Source organism: Engystomops pustulosus, chromosome 2 (genome assembly GCF_040894005.1).
Source record: "Engystomops pustulosus chromosome 2, aEngPut4.maternal, whole genome shotgun sequence".
Taxonomy (NCBI): Eukaryota; Metazoa; Chordata; class Amphibia; order Anura; family Leptodactylidae; genus Engystomops; species Engystomops pustulosus.
This window is the reverse complement of record NC_092412.1, coordinates 139,191,728-139,218,056: the sequence shown is the minus strand read 5'-3', so window position 1 is coordinate 139,218,056 and position 26,329 is coordinate 139,191,728. Positions and strand designations below refer to the sequence as shown.

At 39.5% G+C, this 26,329-nt stretch overlaps 2 protein-coding genes across 3 annotated transcripts in view; both read right to left on the bottom strand.

The window, feature by feature from the left end:
• Window positions 1–6,090: 6,090 nt before the first annotated feature.
• LOC140116609 (fatty acid-binding protein, liver) lies at window positions 6,091–8,576 on the bottom strand. Its single transcript, XM_072133087.1, has 4 exons — window positions 8,423–8,576; window positions 8,010–8,182; window positions 6,836–6,925; window positions 6,091–6,227 (listed from the first exon to the last, which is right to left on the bottom strand). Exons 1-4 carry the CDS (start codon window positions 8,487–8,489, stop codon window positions 6,177–6,179), a joined length of 381 nt encoding a protein of 126 aa, XP_071989188.1. The 5' UTR covers window positions 8,490–8,576; the 3' UTR covers window positions 6,091–6,176.
• Window positions 8,577–22,822: 14,246 nt separating this feature from the next.
• Window positions 22,823–26,329, bottom strand: part of MYOM3 (myomesin 3) — an 84,757-nt gene continuing 81,250 nt past the window's right edge. For both annotated transcript variants that reach the window (XM_072136696.1, XM_072136697.1), the window contains exons 35-37: window positions 25,725–25,747; window positions 23,913–23,968; window positions 22,823–23,718 (exon numbers count right to left, since the gene is read on the bottom strand). In XM_072136696.1, the coding sequence (XP_071992797.1) occupies window positions 23,440–23,718; window positions 23,913–23,968; window positions 25,725–25,747 (358 nt within the window). In that variant the 3' untranslated portion in view covers window positions 22,823–23,439. The remainder of the gene's footprint in view (window positions 23,719–23,912; window positions 23,969–25,724; window positions 25,748–26,329) is intronic.

The window sequence follows — 26,329 nt, the reverse complement described above, 5'->3', positions numbered from 1 at the left end:
TTTATGTGTATATACTGTTTATTTATGGGTATATGCTGTTTATTTATGTGTACATACTATGTATATGGGTATATATGCATCTACTGTGTATATACTGTGCATATGGGTATATATGCATCTACTGTGTATAGATGCATATACTGTATTTATACACGCATATATGTGTGTACTATATATATATATATATATATATATATATATATATATATATATAAAATTATATATAAAATTATATATTACGCTGGGTATATGGTATGTATGTATTTGCTGTATATACTGAATGTGTGTGTATTTGCTGTATGTGTGTATATACTTTATGAGTTTGTATATACTCTGTGTATTAATGTATAAATGTGTGTATATATGGGTGCAAGTATATGCGTGTAGAACTTTATCTGTGTGTATATAAGTATATAAAGGTGTGTATATATCAGTGTGGGGGATGTATATCTGGCCCTAGTATGTAGCTGTGTTACTGGGGATGAGGCGGCTGTATGTAGCTGTGTTACTAGGAATGAGGCGGCTGTATGTAGCTGTGTTACTGGGGATGAGGCGGCTGTATGTAGCTGTGTTACTGGGGATGAGGCGGCTGTATGTAGCTGTGTTACTGGGGATGAGGCGGCTGTATATAGCTGTGTTACTGGGGACGAGGCTGCTGTATGTAGCTGTGTTACTGGGGATGAGGCGGCTGTATGTAGCTGTGTTACTGGGGATGAGGCGGCTGTGTTACTGGGGATGAGGCGGCTGTATGTAGCTGTGTTACTGGGGGCGAGGCGGCTGTATGTAGCTGTGTTACTGGGGGCGAGGCGGCTGTATGTAGCTGTGTTACTGGGGGCGAGGCGGCTGTATGTAGCTGTGTTACTGGGGGCGAGGCGGCTGTATGTAGCTGTGTTACTGGGGGCGAGGCGGCTGTATGTAGCTGTGTTACTGGGGGCGAGGCGGCTGTATGTAGCTGTGTTACTGGGGGCGAGGCGGCTGTATGTAGCTGTGTTACTGGGGGCGAGGCGGCTGTATGTAGCTGTGTTACTGGGGGCGAGGCGGCTGTATGTAGCTGTGTTACTGGGGGCGAGGCGGCTGTATGTAGCTGTGTTACTGCTGGGATAGTGGAAAGGAAGCAGGACGACGTGTATGTACGGTACACTCAGTGGGGGCCTCCACCAGATTTTGCTCCCAGGGGCCCCCACCAACCTTAATCCAGCCCTGTGTGTACTTCTATACTACAGTAAGGCCATACATGGCAGGATCCCAAAACCAGATAAAAAAATAAATAAACAAATGTCATAAACATGTCAGATATTGTTGTGTCCCAAATGTCTTGATCTATTATTGTTATTCCCGGTGATGAACCCCGTAACGGAAAATAGCATCCGAATTTGAAAATAGCACTTTTTTGCCATGTTGAAAAATATAAAAAAATTCAATAAAAAGTGATCAGAAGGTCGTACAGCCCTAAAAATGCTAGCATTGAAAATTTCATCTGAAGTCGCAAAAAATTACACCACCAACAGCTCCTACACCAAAATATGAAAACGTTATTAGCGCCAGAAGATGGCAAAATCTGAAGAAAAAAAACATTTTGTACAGGAGGTTTTAATTTTTGTAAATGTATGAAAACATTATAAAACATATATTTGTTTGTAAAATATATACGTAAGCAATTGTCCTTGTAAATAATATTCACTAAAAAGAACTACAGGTATGCGGATTGACATAGGACATACTGATCTGGCTGAAACGTTCAAACTACTAAAATGGCATGCGAGTCTATGACAGTGTATGTAATTCAGAACGTAAGGAAGCCTGCATGGACCAAACTTTGAAACCCGAACTTACACAGAAGTTCCCAGAGACACATCCAAGGGGACAATACTCTGCAATGCCCAGTGGGTGTAGACAAATACATCAGAGCCCCGAACTACCAAGATAGTAAGTAAATATATGGTGGGTATATATTATACTATTTTATTTATTTATGTTTTAGATATATTGCCCATCAATGATTCGGCAATATGGATCTATCTTCACTGAAAGTATATTGTAACTGAGGAAGAATCAGTTTCGTATTCAAAACACATTTTGCCATTTTAATGTTTTAATGATGTTTTTAATAATGTCCTACTGGTTTTTAATCAGTTTTTAACACAATAAAACAATGGGGAAAATTTATCAAGCAGTCTAAAAGTCAGAATATTTCTAGTTGCCCATGGCAACCAATCACAGCTCACCTCATTTTACCAGTGCTCATGAATATTTTAAAGGGGAGCTGTGATTGGTTGCCATGGGAAACTAGAAATATTCTGGCTTTCAGACAGCTTGAAAATTTGCCCCAATGTTTAATATCACATGGTGCTGCGCCAAGTACCATATTTTTCAGACTATAAAGCGCACCAGATTATAAGGCGTACCATCAATAAATGCCTGCTAAAACGTCTAGGTTCATATATAAGGCGCACCTGATTGTAAGGATGAATGACCTGTGCACAGTTCAAGGCAGCTATTGTCTGTAAGTATGGTTCATATATAAGGTGCACTTGACTATAAGGCGCACCTTTGATTTCTGAGAAAATCAATGGATTTTTTGTGCGCCTTATAGTCTGAAAAATACAGTACTTTAACCCTAGGTTGTCTGATTGATCCTATCATATACTGCCATACTACATTTATAGTCTGAAAAATACAGTATTCCTTGGGGAATAACGGGAGATTCAACCAGGGTGAATTTAAACTAAAATCTGAAAGAAGTTTGTGTCTTGGTGTGCGGAACCCTTATATATCTAAAATCTTAGATTTCCTCCAGCATGGGTTCTTAAAGGGGTTAAGACAGTAAAGGTACAAATTTCAGCTCTCAGGGCTTGTTTTGAATTCCCACTTGCGGAACATAAACAGATTTGTCAGAGCCATAGTTAAGACTGCCTGACTATCCAGTCTGACATTCTGATATGTTTCTTAACATTAGTCCTAAATGCTTTAACCAAGAACCCCTACAAACCTATCTCAGATTGTGACATCAAACATTTAACCTTTAAATCTTCCTTCCTGTCACACACGGGGGTGCGGCAGAGTCTCTTGGAGCTAAAGTCTGTGGACTCCTCTGACCACCCCGGGGGATGATGTTACTAGCCACAACCCGGGACCAGAGTCTAAGTGGCCCCTGGTCTTCGCCGGAGCCCGCCACAAAACGGGATGGTCTTGCAGCGGCACACAGGTGCACCGGCAATCCGAGATATGGATCACGGGGTCACCCGTGACAGTACTACCTCTTTTAGGGGCCCTCTCCTTCTTTTTCTTCCATCTCCTCCAGTTCACCTTGGTGATGGAACACCTGTGGAGGAAAGCAAAAATAAGACAAAGCCGGATTAGGTGCTTGGACCTGGCATGGAAAAAGCTGAGGACATCTTGAGGACATCTTTTGGCCGGAGGCTGAAGTGGCCTTCGGGAAGGCAGAAGCTGGAGAGGCCCTTGGGAGGTCGGAGCAGCGCTGGGAAGCTGCGGAGGCCGGAGCGACTCTTGGGAAGCCGCAGGCTGGAGCGACTCTTAAAGCAGCTCTTGAAACACCGGAAATTGGAGCAGTTTGTGACACACCAGGGACTGGAGCAGTTCTTGGCGCACCAGAGCGGCCTCTGGGCAGGCTGGAGACTTTGGAGTGGCCTCTGGGCAGGCCGGTGACTCTAGAGCGGCCTCTGGGAAGGCTGGAGACTCTGGAAACACTGTGGTCAAGCAGGGCAGGCATGGAAGCCAGACTTGAGGTTGTTCGAACCTGGACCTGATTTTTGCCAGAAACGTGGTGTAGGTAGCCATGTCCGGATCACCACTATTCCACAAATGAATAAAAAAGAGAAAGAAGTGAACTGGGAGGACATCAATTTAATGTGCAGCAAGCACTGGGAAACAAAGCTCCTGCAAAAATTGGGGTTGCCATCAAATTTGTTAGGAATAAAAAATTTGGGTCCAGACTCTACTGCCAGAAAACATGACGGGGCGACTGGAGTAACAGGAGGAGGAGTCGCGGGAGCCTGCTACTTTTGGACAGTAATCTCTTGAGACTCCTGGGCGATATTGCTGGGAAGGTCAGCCAGTAGCTGGAGTGGGTCCCTGGCACAGTCAAGGTCTTTAGCAGGATACATGACCTGGGCGAAATCCATGGCCGGATTTTACTGTCACACACGGGGATGTGGGAGAGTCTCTTAGGGCTAAAGTCTGTGGACTGCCTGGACCGCCACGGGGTGTGATTGTACTATCTGCAACCCGGGACCGGAGTCTAAGTGGCCCCTGGTCTTTGCCAGAGCCCGCCGAAAAGCAGGATGGTCTTGCTGCGGTGGGGTGCCACAGGTCATTCCACGGGTGGGCATAGGCCTGTGGTGGCAGCCAAGGTAGGGAAGCAGGAAACCGGACACAGGGAAGGCAGGACCTCTGGATGACCACCGGGACACAGGACTGCCACAGGAATACAGGACCGCCACAGGAATACAGGACTGACACAGAAACACAGGACCGCCATAGAAAAACAGGACCGCCACAGGAAAACATGGAAGCGTCTGGAAACGAACAGGAAACACGGAGGTGTCTGGAAATGCACAAGAGGAACACAAGAAGTTTTCACTTCAGTGGCAATGGCTTGAAGATCCGGCAGTGAGTGAAGGGAGGTGTCGGATTATAAGGGCGCTTCGTATTAGCCAGCGCCAATTAGAGGGACGCTGGCCCTTTAAATCACAAAGTATCACCGTGCACGCACCCTAGACAGCAGGGACACGAGCGGGCCTAGTCCTGGACGGGAGCGGGACCCAGGACAAGGAAGACCGGACCAGGAGCGGGGAGAGGTGAGTGCAGGTCTGGGGACAGGGCACGCTACATAGTCGCAATATCGCGGGGGCACCCGTGACGCAGGGCTGGGGGAAACATGGATCGCGGGATCACCTGTGACACTTCCTAGTTGCAGTAACATTGGTCAAAGACCCTTACTCAGGGCTGGGGGAGACATGGATCGCGGGGTCACCCGTGACACTTCCTAGTTGCAGTAACATTGGTCAAAGACCCTTACCTCTCTATCCTGGAGGATCATATTGAGGTTGGATTCTTCCTTCTTCCCAAAGGTGGTCACAGATTTTTATTGTAACCAGGAAATTGTACTACCCTTTTTTTGTAACAATCCTAGTGCAAAAATCTTTGTGCAAAAGTAAAAATCTATCCAGTTTTCTGGGAAGAACAAAGGACAAAAAGCTTTGAAATCAACTATTGCAAAATAGATTAGATCCGCCGTCTCCAATGAATCAAACAACTTAGATTCCCCTAAGAGCATCAGAGACCACTCCACCCGAGCTATGGCGGCTTAATGAGCTGAAAAAAGAGGAGCTTCTATCTCCCAAATTTGCAAAGCAGCTACCTGGTCCTCTAACCACTACTTGGTCCTTGCTAACCACTATCGCCTGGACATTTCTTCAAGCCTTAATATGAGCTTTGGGAGAAAAGTACTCCCGGCAGTGATTCCTCGTTAATTATTTTATCTGGTAACTCTCCAGGTGCTGTCATGGGGGACGTTATGGAAAATGTGAATTAGACTAACTGGTAATTTGGTTTCCATGCATCCACGGACATAATTTTCTCTACCCTGTCCTTTTAATTTCTCAGATTATTGTTTTTTAGTCCATCTTCCTCAGAGACAACCCCCGACCCCCAAGAAAATACATAGCTTTTGAAGGTCATGGATCAGGAGCACAGTTGCAGTGAAAGTAAGTATGTTGTCCAGTGTACTTTCTCATGTACATGTTCATCCCAGTTACCTTGATAAAGAAGTGAAACCTTGTATAAAGGGATGTGAAGCAGTATCTGCAATTAAATAGATATGGAAAAACCCTGAGGTGACAGTTATGGAAAAAGAAAAAATAAATACTCTCCATTCTCTGTATTGATGTTGTTGATGGAAGCAGAATAGATTAGTATTCTATTTCGTTTCTATTAATATGCAATAGCAAGTCCCGCACGGTTTTTGTTTCTGATTCAGTGAAAACCCTCTATGCCTTCCACATTAAATATAACGGTATAAGTTTGTTTCTTTTTCAGTATGTGCAACAATTTTAATATAACAAAATACAATTTTCAAGTTAAATTGTTCCTTTATTAATAGACAACACATATTTTGGATTTTTTGTAAAAAAACACAAAACACTATTTGCAGGATATTAAGCTCTCTTGCTCTTCCTGACTAGTGTTGCTGAGCCAATGGAGATTGTCTGCAAGGAAGAAAAAAAATATGTAATAAAATCACTACTTAGCACCCATAATAACTTTAAATATTAAATGTTTTCTATCTCGTTGTCGTTGCCATATTGTCTGCCCATAGCCCAAGAACACATTGGAGTTGACCATTACTCCTGAGTTCAGAAAGTTCATCTAATTTTGACAATATTTATTGGGCACCTTGATGCACCTTTTTGCATGCAGATTTTAAAAATGAAGGTAGATTAATAATAGGAAGAGGCTTTGCTATCCACTCCTTTTTTTAAATCTTCTCCAGGAAAGTGTAGCTTGAACATGTTAAGACACTGGAGGCAAAACTGTTCTTAGTGCTGCATATGTGAAGTGTAAAGCAGATTGAGCTAGAAAACCTCTACACCAGCAAAGGTGAGAAGGTTGAGGAATGTTCAGTGCTTTATCCTCAGGATATTTGACAGTAGGTGAAAGCCCAATGGACACTTTGCCTTGCAGCACATTTTTTTATGTAGAATGTAGGTACTTCTGCATAGGTATGTTCAGCAGCTTTACACATATCTAGCATGCGGTTAACAGTTTTGCAGAGTCAAAGGGGCTAGCAGACTCCCTCTAGTGAGCAGAAACCCACCTCTACCATTTCATCTCCATTGACTTCCTGAATGTGAGTGAATGTGTCGCTCTTGCAGATTAGTTTTCCATTTTCTAGATTAACAGTAACCTGAAGAAAAAAATAACAACAGTTTCCCTATTAAACAGATTACAATTATAGAAATAAAACCGAACAGACCTGTCTTCCCTAATCTATCATGATAGACCAGTCATACATCTTAAACTGATACTAGTAACTATGTTTTCTGTATAGATGTTTGATCCAGAGGAAGGTAGGACAAAACCCTCTGAGTAGTGATGAGCGAACCCTTTAAAACCCTAAAAACTTGTTCGGCAGCATCCCCGTTTTCGGGGGGATGTCGCTCCTGATAACATTAAGGAGTGACAGTCCTCCCCAAAATGGCAGTGTCGTGCGGTACGAAACCCAAAATTTGCGGTTCAGTTCCACTCAACATTACACCTGCCATTGTTGCCAATTTTACCTCACCAGGAAAAATATCCTTTGTGATCACAGAATTGGAGCAATGACTCTAAAATAAAGGCATCATTTGCAACTAGTTACATTCTTTCTGTTGGATAGCCACAGTATTGATAAGTATCTAACCCTGAGTTTTGACTCCTTCCATTGACCTATGTCCCTTCAGCATGCAAAACTTTGCCCTTAAGGATTACATGGCAAAGCTTCCATACATTTTGTTATGACTGTGCCTGGTTTCTTAGGACTAGGCTGATGCGAGCTGCACAACCAGTATAGTTTATTATAGTACATATTAAGTATTTATCATACTAAGTATTTATCAATGTGGCACAGAGTATACCAGTGCAGAGTTAAACACGGCTTGTCTTTCATTGCTTAATTAATCAGTGATATAGTGATGATAATTCTAGCACAAGATATGACTGTCAAGTTTTCCTTCAGACCTTCTTTTAATTAGTCTTGGTAAAGTATTTTTTTTTTTTTTTTTTTGCAGCTTGGTTTTTTACTACAAGGACACTTTGCTTCAGAGGCCATGCCCCCTTTATCGTACTAGTTGGGAAATTGTCAAAAACAGTCTAAAAGCCTTGATAAATTTGGCGCAAGGCATTTTAGTTGTTTGACATCAATGACACCAGAATTCTGGTGTAAATGGATTAATAAACTCCGCCTCAATTATGTCTATTCTCAAAACAATGTGCAGACAATAATTCTTTACCTTGATTTTTTTTCCACCAATGGCAGTGATTTCTGACTCCTTTCCAACAGTAAAAGAATTGCTATGAGTCTGCTTTGGGGTCTTTGAGGTAACAACAAAGTCATTTCCAGTTTGCTTAATTTCAATAACTGGGTTGATATCCTTTGCTACTTTGACAATATCCTCTGGTAAACCTGGAAAACAGAATATTCATGAATATAAGCCACAAAATGTATACTTAAATTGCAGTGGAAATGCCAGTCCCTGTAGAAACCACTGTGTAGTTTAATTATGGCACTTGCATGTAACTTTTAATCTCCTAATTAGAAACCTACTGTATGGTAATGCCTACGCTAAAGCAGATATGCTCACCTTGCAGTTAGTACAAAGGGTAACTAAAGTAAAAACCTTTAACTAGCGCATGCATTTCTTACCTACAGCTCTCAGGAAATTCTCATAGTTCTCCTGAGCGTAAACATTCCAGGTTCCATTGAAAGCCATAGCGACTCTCTGTGTTGGAGGCAGGCAGAAGGATGTGAGAGGAGTGATAAGTGATGCAGCTTGTGCTGAGGCAGCTTATATCTTTCCAAAAACTCCATTGGCTGCTTCGGATGTCATAATAATTAACCACACTGCAATGAATCATTAATAACTTGTTTGATGACCATAGCAATGACCTATAGGTAAGTGTCCAGTGATACGTGTGAATATGATGTAACGTTACATTGCCATATCATACTCTAAAAAGAGTAATTATGTAATGCAATGTCTCTTAAAATGATGCTATTCTTATACATTCTTTAAGTTAGGCTTTGATGTTCTCTTACTCTTCAATGACCTGGCTATTTGCAGTTCAGTCAATTTTTTTAGGCGTTTCATTGTTACACTTTAAGAGCCCTAGCCGTGTTATTTTAAATGCTGACATGTTTTTGCAGTTAGACTCTTTTGAGGTACATAAAGACCCACATTTTAAATACCGTGCAAACTGCACTATGTGCAGTTTGTGAAGTGTGCAGGGTGCCCATGATTCATGAATTGTGTTGCATGGTCTTCATTAATCTGGTGCACCCTGAACTGCTCTGGAAGTGTGCACCATTTTTTTTTGTGCAGTTTGTTCATGCTGCAAAATTGTGACGTATGGTCTGATTAAGCACTAACACGCCCATTTTGGTGTACATTTTTTCTGATGTACATCTGATGTGGACATTTCTTAAAATGGGGCATTTGATGTGGACATTTCATTAAAGGGACATCTGATGTGGGCATTTCTAAAAATGGGGCATCTGCTGTGGACATTTCATTAAAGGGGCATCTCATGTGGACATTTGTTTAAAGGGGCATCTGCAGTAGACGTTTCATCAAAGGGGGCATCTGCCATGGACATTTTGTCAAAGGGGACATCTGCTATTGACATTTTGTCAAAGGGGACATCTGCTGTGGACATTTTGTCAAAGGGGATATCTGCTATGGACATTTCTATAAAGGAGGCTTTGTTGTGGACATTTCTGTGAAGGGGGCTCTGCTGTGGATTAGAGGGGAGCTCTTTTGTTGATATTTCATTAAAGGGGAGCTCGGCTGTGGACATTTCATTACAGGGAGCATCTCATGTGGACATTTCTTTAAAGGGGGCATTTGCTGTGGGCAATTCATCAAAGGGGCATCTGTTAAGGACATTTTTTAAAGGGGGTTCAGCTGTGAACATTTCTATAAAGGGGGCTTTGCTGTGGACATTTCTGTAAAGGGGGCTCTGCTGTTAACATTTAATTAAAGGGGCTTCTGTTGTTGACATTTCATTAAAGAGGGGCTCTGCTGTGGACATTTCATTAAGGAGGTGCAGCTGCTGCTGGACATTTTATTAGAGTAGCAGCTGTATTTTTTACCCTAGGGCTTATACTCAAGTCAATAAGTTTTCCCAGTTTCCTAAAGATGCTGTTACAGATGCTGTCAGTAGACAATTGTAATACTTGGTAGTGAGGCCCATAAATCCTGAAGCCTTTTTTGGTAACAAACAATGTGATCCAAATTTGTCATAATTATGTCAAGTTTCATTCATTTACTGCTCAAATTTAGCCTGATTCTTAAGTATAATGTGTCACCTTTCTAATCACATGTTGTTACATTATTTAGTAAAAAAATACTAATAATGGGACTGGGTGGGTGTGAGCTACACAGGGCTGCATCCTATATGAGGTAGGATAAAAATCCCACCTCAGGTGGCAGTTGCAGGGCCCTGAAGGGGATGGTATAACAGCAATGGGTACAGTGGGTGATTTGGCAGCCGTCTGAGCCGCTGGCAAGTCCGTATCTGTTTTATAATTTTCAAACTGGCCAAATTCTCAAAGGGGTTTTCCCACGGATCACAAAAACGAAGGGTACCCATGTACCTCCGTCGGATCCATCGTTGCTCCGTCAGACTGACCCGCGCATGACCATTCTGCTCCATTCTTTGAACCTGACAGAAATTGCTGAGCACCGCAATTTTCCCACTGAGACCCCCACTGATCAGCAAGTTAGGCCCTATCCCATGAATAGCCCATTAACAATAAAATCTTCAGGACCTATATATATATATATTAATAACCTGGGGGGGGGATGCCTTAATGTGGTGCTTAGGATTAAAATGTTAGTCCTAGAGGCAGTACCCGGGTTACGGTAGGTTTGTAGGTTTTTTCTTAAGTTGAATTTGTATGCAAGTCGGAACTGTATATTTATAATTGTAACTCCAGACAATTTTTTTTTGGTCTCTGTGACTATTGGATTTTTAAAAAATGTTAGATTGTCATAAGAACCAGGAATAACAATAAAGCTTAATTACAGACACCTTTAATAACTGTTAGAGCTGTTTATTGTAGGGCTTATTGTATCTAGGGCTAAAGTACAGTAAATTACCAACATCTAGAGGTCTGTTTGTAACTACGGGTCGTCTGTAAGTTGGGATTGGGTACTGTATATAACGTAACTGGAGGGGGGAATTGTATAGGGTATATATATATATATATATATATATATATATATAATTACTGTAGGTAGTCTGCTGGATGATACATTACTGAAGGCTGCTGGCTTTTAATTACTGAAGGGAGGATGCTGGACCTAACATTACTGAAGGGAGGCTGTTGCTGGGCATTTCATTAGTGAGAAGATGCTGTTGCTGTACAAATAATAAGTGATGGAAGATGTTGGATATTTCATTAGTGAGGTGGAGGCTGCTGGATGTTTTCTCAATGAATGGAGGCTGTTGGACATTTAATTAGTAAGGAGATATTCTGCTGGGTAGAACATTTATAAGGGGGGCTGCTGCTGGACAGTATATATACAGTACAGACCAAAAGTTTGGACACACCTTCTCATTCAAAGAGTTTTCTGTACTTTAAAAATTGTAGATTCACCCTGAAGGCATCAAAACTATGAATTAACACATGTGGAATAATATACTTAACACAAAAGTGTGAAACAACTGAATATATGTCAAATATTTTAGATTCTTCAAGGTAGTCACCTTTTTTGATTACTACACCATCACACCTCCTCCTCCATGCTTCATGGTGGGAACCAGGCATGTAGAGTCCATTCGTTCACCTTTTCTGTATTGCAACCAAACTCTCAAATTTGGACTTCTCAGACCAAAGTACAGATTCACACTTGTCTAATGTCCATTCCTTGTGTTCCTTAGCCCAAACAAGTCTCTTCTGCATGTCCTTAACCCCTAGGCGCACCAGGACGTTATAGTACGTCCCCGGGGCTAGATGCTTAGCGCACGGGGACGTTCTATAACCTCCTGCTTCTGGCACCGGCTCACGAACGGAGCCGGTACCAGAAGCAGCGGCTGTCAGCTGTCTAGTACAGCTGACAGCCTGCGCTAACACCCGCGATCGGAGCCGGCTCCGATCGCGGGTGTTAACCCCTTACACGCCGCGGTCAAACATGACCGCGGCGTGTAAGGGTGTTTGCGCTGTGGATCGGATCCCCGTGCCGCTTACCGGGGGATCCGATCCACTTCTGGGCAGCTCCGAGGACTGGCATGTGCCCCGGAGCTGCCCGGTCTCCATGGCAGTCAGACCCCTTCCGGGTCTGACTGTAAACTGTCTGAGCATGCGCAAGCTTGCTCAGACAGTTTACACTGCTCTACAATAAAATAGTATTGTAGAGCAGTGTATTGAACTTAAACCAGTGATCAGAGCATCACTGGTTCAAGTTCAAGTATGTATAAGTAAAAATATGCAAAAACACTTAACACTACACATTATAATAAATAAAAAATAAAAAATGTCACTTTCCCATAAAAACACTTAATAAAGTATAAAAAACACAAAAACACAAAAAACCCTGCATATTTGGTATTGCCGCGTCCGTAACAATCTGTATAATAAAACAGAATCGTTACTGGACCCGCACGGTACACGCCGTAGAAAAAAAAACGCAAAAACGTTCCGAAAAAAGATAATATTTAATTAATACCCTATAAAAAAATGCTCTAAAAAGTAATTTAAAAAATGTTATGCACTCCAAAATAAGCCCACTAAAAAGAACAACTCTTCTCGCAAAAAATAAGCCCTTAAACAGATTTGTGAGGCGAAAAATAAAAAAGTTATGCATATGAAAGACGGTGATGCTAAAAGTAACAACATTTTTGCCAAATTACTTTTTATGCACTAAAAATGGGAAAAAAATAAAAAATCTATATAAATGAGGTCTTTTTGTAATCGTGGTGACCCATAGAATAAAAATAATATACTATTTTTATGGTATGGTAAACAGCCAAAAAAAAAACCCCCATAAAATCTTCCTGAAAAGTGATGATTTTCATTTCCTCCACCAACAAAGAGTTAATAAAATCTCACCAATTAGCCTATAGATTCCCCCAAATTACGTACCAGAAAAGTGCATCTCATGTGGCAAAAGAAATAAGCCCCTATAGGTCCACATTAAAAAAAGAAAAAAATTAAAGCCTGTACAATGTGACATAGCAAATCTGATCTGGATCGCGCCTCCTTCCCTTCTATGCCCGGCCGTGCGCCCACACAGCAGGTTACCAACACATATAGAGTATCCGTGTACTCGGGAGAGATTGGGTAACAAACTTTGTGGAGCCTTTATTCATTTAATCCATTGTAAATGTTTAATTTTCCACCCAAAATGAGTGTATTGTGAAAAAATATTACAATTTGCAGACTGCACCTCCATTTTGTTTTAACCCCTATAAAACACGTAAAGCGTTAACAAACTTCTTAAAAGTGGTTTTTCATACGTTGAGGTGTGTAGTTTCCACAATGGGGTAATTTACAAGTCTCACTATTATTTAGGCCTCTCAGTGTCAATTAGAAGTTGAGCAGGTCCATCTAAATACAGGTTTTGGTGATTTTACAAAAAATTTGAAAAATGGCACCTAAATTCTGAGCCTCATAACATTCTAGTAAAATATGTGGAATCTTAAAAAACCATGCCAACATAAAGCAGACATTTGGGAAATGTAAGTTATGAATTTATTTGGGAGCTATGACTATCTGCATCAAAAGTAGAGAATTTAGAACGTTGAAAATAAAGAATTTTTCCAAATTTTTGCCAAATTTAGTTTTTTTTCATAACTAAACACAAAAGATATCATCCAAATTTTTAAACTAATTTGAAGTACAATGTGTCACGAGAAAACAATCTCAAAATCCCCTGGATATCTCATAGCGTTCCAAAACTATAACCACTTATAGTGACACAGGTCAGATTTGAAGAATGGGGCCGCGTCCTTAAGGCCAAAATAGGCTGTGTCCCCTAGGGGTTAACAGTGGTTTCCTAGCAGCTATTTTACCATGAAGGCTGCTACATGTTTGTTTGCTGCTAGAACTCTGTGTGGCAGTGATCTGGTCTCTAATCTGAGCTGCTGTTAACCTGCAATTTCTAAGGCTGGTGACTCGGATGAACTTATCCTCTGCAGTAGAGGTGACTCTTGGTCTTCCTTTCCTCTTTTGGTCCTCATGTGAGCCAGTTTCTTTGTAGCACTTAATTGTTATTTGCACTTGGGGACAAGTTTTCCCAATTTTTCATTTCTTAAAGTAATGAGGGACACTCATTTTTCTTTACTTAGCTGTTTTTTTGTAGCCATAATACAAATTCTAACAGTCTATTCAGTAGGACTATGAGCTGTGTATCCACCTGATTTCTGCACAACACAACTGATGGTCCCAACCTTATTTATAAGGCAAGAAATCCCACTTGCTATACGTGACAGGGCACACCTGTGATGTGAAAACCTTTTCTCATCAAGCGAATGTCAACAGTGTGCAAAGCAGTAATCAAAGCAAAAGGTGACTACCTTGAAGAACCTAGAATATAAGACATATATTCAGTTGTTTCACACTTTTGTGTTAATTATATAATTCCACATGTGTTAATTCATAGTTTTGATGCTTTCAGTATGAATATACAATTTTTATAGTCATGAAAATACAGAAAACTCTTTGAATGAGAAGGTGTGTCCAAACTTTTGGTCTGTACTGTATATATTCAATACTGTATGGAGGATGCTGGACAATACATTACTGAAGGGAGACTGTTGCTGGACTTTTAATTAATGAGCGATGCTGTTGCTTGACATTTAATTAGTAAGGGGAGGCTGTTGATCATTTCATTACTGGAGGGAGGCTGTTGCTGGACGCTTCATCAGTGAGGGGAGGCTGCTGGACATTTCATTGGGGAGGGTAGGCTGTTTGACATTTCATTAGTGAAGGGAATCTGTTGCTGGACATTTTATTTGGAAAGGGAGGCTGTTGCGGGGCATTTATTTATTGAGGGGAGGCTGTTGCTGGGCAATTATTTATTGAGGGGAGGCTGTTGCTGGGCATTTATTACTGAAGTGAAACTGTTGCTGGACATTTAACCCCTTAACGACCGAGCTCTTTTTTGTTTTTTCATTACCATTTTTCACTCCCCACTTTCAAAAATCTATAACTTTTTTATTTTTCCACGTAAAGAGCTGTGTAATAGCTTCTGCGTAACAAATTGCACTTCATAGTAATGGTATTAAATATTCCATGCTGTGTACTGGGAAGCGGGAAAAAAATTTGAAATGCAGTGAAAATGTTGAAAATACGCATTAGCACCATTTTCTTGTGGGCTTGGACGTATTCCACTGTATGCCCCAAATAACATGTCTACTTCATTCTTAGGGTCGATGCGATAACAAATTGTATAGGTTATATAATGTTTTCATATATTTACAAAAATTAAAACCTCCGGTACAATTTTTTTTTTTGTTTTGCCATCTTCCGGTGCTAATAACTTTTTCATAGTTCGTTGTATGGAGCTATGGGGGGGGGGGGGGGACATTTTTTTGGCAACTTTTGGTGACATTTTCAATGCTATCATTTTTAGAACTGTACGTGTAATCACTTTTTAAAAAATTTTTTATATTTTTCAAAATGGCAAAAAAGTGGCTTTTCGGCTTTGGGCGCTATTTTCCATTACGGGGTAAATGCAGTGAAAAAACGTTATTATATTTTGATCGATCGGGCATTTTCGTACGCGGCAATACCTACAGTGTTTATGATTTTTACTGTTTTGCTATATTTATATGACTTCTAGGTAAAGGGGGTGATTTGAATTTTTATATTTTTTTATTATAATTTTTTTTTTAACTTTTTTTTGTTTTTATTTTTACTATTTTTCAGACCCCCTAGGGTATTTTAACCCTAGGTTGTCTGATTTATCCTACCATATACTGCCATATGCTGGACATTACATTAGTGAGTAGAGGCTGTTGGTTATTTCATTAGTGAAGGGAGGCTATTGGATATTTCATTACTGAAGGGAGGCTGTTGCAGGACATTTCATTACTGACGGAAAGCTGTTTCTGGATATTTAATTAGGGAGGGGAGACTGCTGGACATTCTTTAGTGAGGGGAGCTTCTTCTGGACAGAACATATGTAAGTGGAGGGGAGGCTGCTCCTGGACAGTATATTTATGGTATATGAGTATGGTGGTGTGTTAATATGTCTGTGTAGTATATATTTGTATTATCAAGTGAAATGTGCAGGATGGGTTGGCAGCCAGAGTTTAGGTACATGGGGACGCGATCCAAAGTTTGCTTCAGGACCCACTGGTATTATATGTTTATATACTTGTATGTTATGCATTTGCACAAATCTGTGGTTGTATTTTTGTATGTTCCAGTGACACTAATAATTTCTCCTATGGGAATAATAAAGTTATTATTCTATTCTTGTTACACCGCTGCAAACAGGTTTTAATGATTATGTGGATGTCGAATGAATGATGTAGGATTATGAAGAATGTATACACATATGGTACCAAAACAACAGAGCTTGTTCCAACTTTAGCACTACATATTAGGCGCTAAAGTTGCGTATTTATGGAAAAATAGCATCTTTCAGATTGCATCACCCATTGAGCAAAATGAATTTGTGCTTTCTTTGCCACCGGCTTCGGTATAAAAAGATCTTTTAAACTTATTTTTGTACTGCCTAATCAGATATGTGTACCTTGTAATAAAGTTTTTCCTTTATCTATCTTGTTTTGTAATATGTTCCCATTCCAGTTCTACTGTTCTATGTCATTTGTCCTTTGTTCTACTGTTCTATGTCCTTTTCATACACTCGTACCCTGTTTGCCCCAATTTATATTTTTTACCTAAAATTCATAAGGACACATTTCCTCCTAATTTTTATCCCATTGTCTCTGGTGTAGGCTTCCTTTTTGAAAGGTTGGGGTCTTGGCTTGACACACTATTGCAGCCTTTTGTTTTGAGGTTACCGGGGGAAAATCTGAGACAGTAAAGCCGTAGTGTGTGCAATTAATTATATATCTTGGTCCAGTAATGATAGTTGGTCGGCGTGCAACATCGCAGTCCATGGGGGTGGATGTAGGTCTGTGGCATTGCAACTCCAACAGTACACTACTTTTTCCCCCATACTGCAAGATTTTGTAATCAATGTACTTCACTGGGCATTGTTTTAGACAATAAGTTAAATTGGCATCAGCATATCGAAAAGGTATGCATACATGCTAACAGTAATTTATTCTTTTTATGTTGACTAAGATCATTTGATGTGTCAAGGATAACGATGGTAGGTTTTATCATACAGTTATGATGAGTGCGTTTGCATTTGCTTTAGCAGCTTGGGGTAACAATCTCTAGTAGAGATCATCAAAGGTTGGATAAGATCATTAGGAAGGCATCCTCGACAGTGGGTATGACCTTTGAGAAATGGGAGGAACTGGTACAATGTGGAATATTGAGGAAAATGGATAAAAGCAGAGATAATATCGACCACCCCGTATATGGTGTGGTTTTAGTTCCCGTTTTATTTCTATGAAGTGCAGGTCTGAGAGATTTAAAACATTCTTACCAGCTGCTCTCAAGCTGTCAAATACTGTGAGGAAGGATAGACCAAGTCAAGATTGTGTATTAGATTGTGGTTGTGATTGTGATTGTGGTTTTCTGTTTTTATCTCCATCAATGTTTTGTTTGGATTTTATATTGCGGATGTAACACTTTAAGTTCCCTTTTGGATAATAAAGTTATTTATTTTAAAATTTATTTATAACAGAATCCTTTTTTCATCTTTCACAATCACTTTTTTCTACAAAAACTAGGCTGCCCTTTTTACCTGCATTGGCAACATGAGAAGAAAAATATCTATTCTCTTAGTAAAATCCATTTGTTGAGTAGATCCAATGGTATGGAAGGTATATCAACGACTGCCTCCTCATCTGACATGGGTATGGGGAGGCAGTTGTCTACTTCATATCTTGCCTCAATAACAATTTACCTTTGATCATCAACCACATGACATTCCCTTTTTCGATATACACCTTGAGGGAAGTTCTATGAAAAACATGGACTTCACTAAGCTTTACTGAAAGCCCACATCAGCTAACATATCACAGCTGTCATCCACGTCACACAATTAGGAACCTTCCGATAGGCGAATACATTAGAGCAAAAAGAGTCTCTTCCAAAGGGGAATCTTACAATTCAGAATGTCATCACCAAACGTCTACATCAAAGGGGATATGGTTCCAAATTATGTTATAGAGACCAAAGTATTACAAACAATTAAGATCTAGCACATTATCTTAAAATCAAAGTAAAAGAGCCAACCACAGTTACAAACAAGAAACCCAATTTTGTTACTCAATACTGCATGTAGTATCAAGAAATCACTCACATTATAAAAAAATATTTACCTATCCTATATCGGGACAAAACAGTGAGTCAACTTCTAAAAGTGGGTGTACAGTGTGTCACCAGAGCACCTACTTTGGGGAAAATATTGTCTCCTAACTGATTTACAAAAAAAAGCACCAATCCTATGTGGTTGGGATATATTTAGTGTATGTTGTGGGGGCAGAAGATGCAACATCTGTCATTACATGCACAAAACATTCTCCTTTGAATCTTGTGTCACAAAAAGTCTTCTTTTATAAAACAACATATCTGAATTATGAGTCCACTTATGTGGTCTATCTGGGGACATGCAAGCAGTGCAAACTACACTATGTAGGCTGCACAGTTAGAAAATAAAAGAACCACATAGCAGAACACATTAGTGGTGCCAATCTTAATAATGTTGTAAGTACTCGGAATGTTTCAGCAGCTTCCAAACACTTTCATGACTGTCATAGAGGATCTACACATCACATGACAGTGACTGCTATAGAACAGGTCCCCCACAACAATCGCAGCGGAGACCGCACTAAAAAGCTTCACATGCGTGAAGTCTTTTGGATTATGGTGCTAGAAAAACGCTATCCAACGGGCCTAAACTTCAGAAACAACTTATTTTTTATGTATTAACACAATGCCTACCCTGTATAGATAACAAACCACCACCATTTTCATATTTTTATGTATATTTCTACGCATGATTTACAATTTTTCTATGTTAATTTCAATATAGATCAATATTATCATATAGCATAATATATTTACCTTGTGTTGCTAGATCCTATTGCTCAATGCACATCATGTATCTTTGTGTTCATGCATTTTTTGAGGGTGCAATGTCATTTACTTATATGTTTGTGCAGTCTTGATGATTACGTGTCTTCCTATTTACACCATCTTTATGTTTGATCATGTGATCTTCGCACGTACACACCTCCAATGTCTGACCATGTGACTTTCATGCTGACACGCCCACCATATGATTGGTGTTTCCGGTGGCATTCCTCTGCATTTAAACGTGTTCACCACTTTTGAATGGCAAGGTGTGATTAAGGGTGATGTCACACATGGCGTTTTTAGGCCGCTTTTAGTTAATCCATTTGTGTACGATGCGTTTTTAAAAAATGGATGCCTTTTTTAACGCATGCATTTTTTACAATCTGAAAACTAAAAATGGCCCAAAAACGGCCTAAAAACGCCATGTGTGACATCACCCTAAGGACTATGACAAGTGATGTCACTTTTTAACCAAAAAAGGATTATATAAAATGTATTAGTTTTTACATCTTATTCTTCTGCCAGAGCGGATATATTTTTTAATTTTTTTTTTACAAAATCTAATGGTAGATGTCCTTTTAGATGATTATGCATTTCGGAGGTGGACCAGTGGTGGCGCACGCTGTTCAGTTATACAATGTCAGACAAAATGCTACAGTTGCACAAACACTTACTGTAATAAACACATGTGCAAGCACAAAATCCCCTTTTTTCAGTGCAAACTGTCCACAAAATACTAGCGCAGACACAATAATATAACTAGGTCACAGTGTTTGTATAATACAATTATATGAAAAGACTTTTTAATCCTCAAAGCATAAACCAAAAAATTATATTTTGTGACTGATATTTATATTTGTTTGTTGTTAATTTAGAGCAGGGAGTAACTAGTCTGCAACTTTAGCTAGGATTGTAGATTACCACATACAGTATTTAGGGGCACATACATTCTAATACATAAGCACAGAATTTGTACTGTAGGCAGGCAGCTTTTTGCATTAAAAACTGATTAATATCTTATTAGGGCACAGTTTTGCAACTTATTTGCACATATATTATTGACCACTTATAACACTCGGCAGTTGCTTTATCTTGTTAATACCAAAATGTAATCTTCTAGAAATTTGCTGGATTTCAATGTAGGCATCTGTTTGAAGAACAGGTTACTGACCTTACAGACTGATATTCAGACAATTTAGAAACTGACACGTTAGACCTTTTTTTTGAATGGAGTCTAGGTTACTCACCTTACAGAAGCAGCTTGTGACATACAAAGTTCATTGACCTCTACCTGTAAGTAGACAAGGTCATAGTTCTGCAACTGAATATTATATTCACTAAGTTTAGATTTCAGAATGTAGTGATTTTACCGTTGATATATTAGTACTGATTACAAATTAGAGGAAGTAAGCTGAGAATTGGGAATGATAGGTAAATAGGTGAGAAGTATTACCAATCATTTGACTTACTGGCTTTTAAAGCAGTAGTTTGTGATCAGAGCAATTTCTAGGTAGCATGTTGTAAAAAGCGAATCTCAAAAAATCACCCACACCCTCCCTGGAGGTTATTAAAATATATATAATGCGCCCTGATTTTTAGTATAAACAGCCCCCACAAATTATAAATACTAGAGAAACAAATTTATGTATGGATTATAGCGTATGTTGCACTTTCCCATTAAGTTACATTAGACATTGCTTCCCCTAAATTAATTCTAACATATACAGTGCCCCCCTTTAATCAAAATGTACTGTGTCTTTCAAATTATATTACTGTGTCATGAATTAATATAAAGCAATTTACATATATAATTCACCAGAACAAAGCTTAGTACATAAATACAGCACCAGTATGGAGTTAAATACATAAGAAACATACTAGAACCAAGCATCTACCCCCTCCCACCAGAATATAGGTAACCCCAGCACACTGCAGCCAACCTCCCCCCCCAATATATAGTTTTCCCCAGCACAATGCAGCCCCCCACCACAAGTATATAGGTAGTCCCCAGTACACTGCAGGACCTTCCATTGTATAGGTAGTCCCAGTACAATGCAGCCCCCTACCTCCAGCATACAGGTCGTCCCAGCTCACTGCAGCTCCCTCAGCCCCAATATATAGATAGCCCCAGCATGCTGCAATACACCCCCAGTATATAGTTATCCCCAGCACAATGCAGACATCCCATGCTGATAAAGGCAGCCTCCTTCCCCCATTCCCCAATATATAGGCAGCATTCTCCCCCACTCCCCAGTATATAGGCAGCCTATTCCCCAGTATATAGGCAGCCCACCATCCCCCAGCAAATAGGCAGCCTCCTTCCTCCACTCTCCAGTATATAGGCAGCCCCCCCACTCTCCAGTATGTAGGCAGCCCCAGCACATAAAAAAATAAACTCAGCTTCTGGTGCACATTGTGGCTCCTCTTCTATCTTCAGCAAGTATTGTGACCCAGCTCTGCACACACACTAAGATGTTGTGCACATAGTAATACATGCTCAAGAAGAGAGAAGAAGAGCTGCAGTGAGCGCCGGAAGGTGAGTACTTTTTTTTTTCTACTGTTGGTAGTGGCCCTGTTTCTTCCACCATGATGCGCCCAGGGCCGTCGGCCACCGTGCCCAGTAGAAAAAACAGGCCTGGTCGTGATAAGAAATCAGTAAACATCTGTAGTACAACAGTATTGTGATCTATATTTAAAATTTGTATTTGAAGGCCCAAATCAGAAATGGTACTCAATCATAAAAATCTGTTCTTTTTAGATTTTCTCTGTAGAATCCACTCTGGGTTTTAACATCTAAATACTGATATACTAACCATACTGTTTGAAAATGATCTTACAATGTCTTTTACTCATTTGGATTTCATCAGTTGCCATTTTTACTTACAGTTGTTGGTTGTGCTCCTGATAGGTAATTACTTGGAGATTAGCTAAAGTTTATAATGGGGTGGCACATCAGTCAGCCAGTTAAAGGGAGTTTACCGCTTTACAAGAAAAAAACGGTATTGCATAGGGCACTTTGTATACTTTCCATACATATTTTCCTGTATCTAAACCATCTGTCTTTTTGGAAATGAGCTTCTTGAAACATCAAGGGCAGGGCTGTGTCTGATGCACACATTTTCTTCTTTTTACAGATCCTTTTTGCAAGGACATAATTATGTAAAAGATCTCTGTTTGTGTTAGGAAGCATATAAAGAAGAAACTAGGTGTAAAAACTGACAGTCTGCCCCTGGTTCACTAAGAAGCTCATATGCATAAATATAAAATATGGAAGGCTTCTATTGTGCCTGACACATGTGAGGAAGGAAGGAAGGCGGGAGGAAAGGTGATAGTTATCTGCCCATTTTCTTTAGAAGAGATCTTTCATAAATAAATAGATAAAATTTCACATAAAAGAGGCAAAGTGGGAAAGAATATATCATGCCCTACCTCTTGGCGCAGGTAACTTAGTTGTGTAAAATTTGGGGACAGATTCCCTTAAAGTAAAATGCAGTTATATCGAAGAGGTCTCCAATTCACAGGATGAGAGATTGCTGTGATCCAAGGACTCCTAGAACTCAAGAGCAATATGACATGACCATTTTGTGCATATGTGATCTGTTGAATGCAGCCTGAAGCAGAAAAAACTTACCTCTTCTGGGTTTGGAGCACAATAGGTTTTGAGTTATGAATACTAATGGAAAATACTGCTCAGCTGTCACAAGCACAATGTACATAAAGTCATTTTCTATTCAAACAGAATAAGGAGCTCTGTTAGAAAACCCCTTTAATATTTACCCCTTTTAAATATTTTTGTATCATGTAATCACACAAAAGTCAAAGGTTTTTTTTTGCATATAAAAATAAGATCATACCATATACAGACATATATAGCTCAATTCCTTTATTGACATTTATTTAAACAGATACTATTCTCAGTTTTTACATCTCTACACTAACAGCACTCTCAGGTAAGGTATGAAATATTGTTATTAACATTCTTTGTATTATGTTAAAACTCCCCTGCTTACCCACCAGAACAATCACCTCCAAAGTCATATGCAAATGAGGCAAGAAGAGACACTTTTTGCCTGAGTCACTTCTTAATGCTAGAGGGGGTGGATGATTGTGATTCAGTGTGCTACTGATACAGAGAGAAAGGCATGCCTGGGAATTAAAGCTGCAAATAAAAATGTAATCCCTGTCTATGTGTTTAACTGCTGTATCAACGCTTCTGTAGCATAGAATGACAATTTGAAAGAGGAGGTTCTTGCCATTTACAATTATATCAGAAGCATGATTCCGTGTTCTATAGAACCCACAATAGGGACATTTGAATTGATTCTCCTCCAGCCTAATCTCATGCAAAAAGTGACCATTCTCAACATTTTCATTTGATTTTAGAGTTTATTTATTAGAAGTAGAGGGAATGGTAGAAAATATATTCTGTACCCAACCTGAGGGTGGCTTTTGTTAAGTAGTATAAAAACTGGTCTCACTGGTGACACTTTAATTCATAGAGTTAGGTCGCATGTCTTCTTAAGTTCTTCTGGTTCTTCACCATGTTTAAAAACACTTACAGTCACTTGCCCAACCTCTGAACCATACTTATTTTTTACATTAATGCTGTAGCGCCCAGAATCTTCTGCACAAATCTTCTCTATGGTCAGAGTTACAATTGTACCCTTTATATCCAGTTTATAGCGATCTTTAAATTCCACCTTCTTTTCATTCTTTACCCAAGAGACCTCAGGAGCAGGATCTCCAGATATATGACAGGTTAGACACAGGGTCTAGTAATAAGCAGAAAGTTTCCTGTTAGGTATATATTATCACCCCAGATTTTGTATGAAAAAATATATATACGGAAATAGCAAAATTTATGTGATTTATAATGTGTACAGTAGTGGAGAAAGTAACCCAAATGTAAGCAATATATTAAAAGTTTAATGTTTTTTTACTAACATAAAATATTCATCAATAATACCTTGTCTATCATTATTGTTGCCAAATCAGGAAGACCTCGGACCACTTTAGCGCGATCTATAAATATTAAACACATATTACACAGTAAATTATACATACATACATCTTCACATGGCTCAGGGTAAATGCTCTTGTAATATTGTATCAGGTTGGGTAAATCACTGCAGTGACAGTACTATGTAAGTGCAAAAGTAAGGCCATATGCACATGTTTGCTTTCTTTTTATCTATGGGCTTATACACATGACTGGGGTTTCTGAGTGTATGAGCCAACTGCCCAAGGCACAAAACTCAGGGCAGGTCTTTTCTGCAGTTATCAGCATGTGATCTAACCTCACAAATCGGTGACACATGGACTACAAATCTTTGTAGTGCGCCAAAATAATAAAATCACTACATGGCGTACACAGCGATTAGTAAATGAGTTAGTAGGTCTGGATTGTCAGTGTTCAAATTAGAATTGGGTCGGTAATCCATAATAGATTCACCTCAATGTATTGAGTAATGCAGAAAGTAAACCAGTAAACTGGCTGTAAGATAGCCGTACCTTATATTATCCTTATATTACCGGCCATATACTATGTTTCCGTCCTCGGCAAGCATACATGTGTGTAAAAGGGGCCTAATACTTATTGATTTTGATGCCACATTGATTTTGATGCAAAATGTTCTCTAATTTTCAGTGTTCTACCATGTGAAAATTCTCTAAGGGATGTATTCCCTTGTATGGATGCTCTGGAGCAAGTGCAAATTGTGTATCCCGAAATATATAGTGACCCCCTCAGTGAAAAAGCCCCCCTTGGCTTATATTTGAGGGAGCAAGGCCAGGGATAGAAGGGGCCCGCAGCCTGCCAGTTGGCAAACTGTGGGTCCATGACAGGGGAAGAAAATCAATTGTATGTGTTTAAGACACGCACACAATTGATAACCACAACATTGCAGGCAAAGACAGATGTGTGTGCTGTACGCGTCAACTGTATGATGTCATCAGGTGGTGCCACTGCCATCTCATACAGAGCGTACAGACCTGTCTCTGCCCACATTGCTGCACTGGTAGCCGAGGGAGAAGAGGAAGCTGTGGGGATCACTGGAGGTAAGTACATTGTTTTCATTATGAGGGCCCTGTTTCTGCTGCATTTTATTAGTGAGGAGAGGAGACATTTCTTTTATGAGGGGAGGCTGAAGAGGAAAATCTGGACCAATTTTATTGATACCTGTTATGAATATATAGAAGTATATAGCTAGGGGGCGACATGTCGGATCTGTTCTTGTACATCAGCGCCTTACACATGTCACCACTATGCCTCACTTCCCCAAGCTTTATTTTAAGTAGGTTAATTAACTGGGAGAGAGAAACCTGCATAGTCCTAATTCACAGCTGAGCAGCACCGTGATTATTCATACATTTCACTCCAAAAAGACAAAGGGACATATGAAACATTACTTCATTGTCAGTTATAGAATTCTGGGCAACCTTAGCCAGATACCAGTTATGGGAGCATAGTAAGTGGGGCCATGTTCGGTCTAAAAAAAATACAGGAGATCTGAATAAGTCTGATGGCACCAGAACCATAATCCTATGACTTCACATTAGATAACACTCATCCATTGTCCTGGCAGTTCCAGGTAGGAATTTTATAAAACTTACCGAGGGGCGGACAGGGTGTATTTAAACAACACATGTGAATGAGGCCTTACAAGTACTATTTTTTGTATTATTCATCTTATAATTATTATAATATATTTAATTTCATTAAATGATTAATGTAGTCATTAAAAATTGTATTTATATTAACCCTTTATTGGTTACTTACTTTTTTCTATTACTGCAGCTTCCCTGAAAGAAATATAACAAACATGTAATCTTAAAATGTTCTAAGCAGAGAATACCATAATAGTAATTACACCATAAAAAATACAAAAATCCTAAATCTTTGACATTTTGTGACAAATTAAAGGGTTTTTCTCTGTTCACTTACTACTGATAAGTTATCTAATGGTTAAGTTAATAGTAGTTGATTAGTGTGGGATGATTAGAGTGGAGGGGTGCCAGTCTTCCACTACACTAAAGATGGAGCTACTGCTAGCACTAATCCATCTGTTATGTATCACCCTTCTGGCCTCAACACAGCTCTCACAGCTCTTATGAGCTTATTGCTTATGAGTCAATGTATGGGTCATTAGTAAAAGAACTCTGAAAACCCCTTTGATTATATATATCTTATATATAAAGCTGATAGTCACATCCAGAGCTGCAATCATTTATCTACTGTTAGATCATCTCAGCTCTGGCTGTAATTGGAGTATTGATCTGCTGTTATTATTCTTACTAGATTACTAGATTACAATATGTTTTCAACAGCCCTGCTTACATTATGTCATAAATGTGATACTCCAGTCACATCCAGTGCTGCAGTCT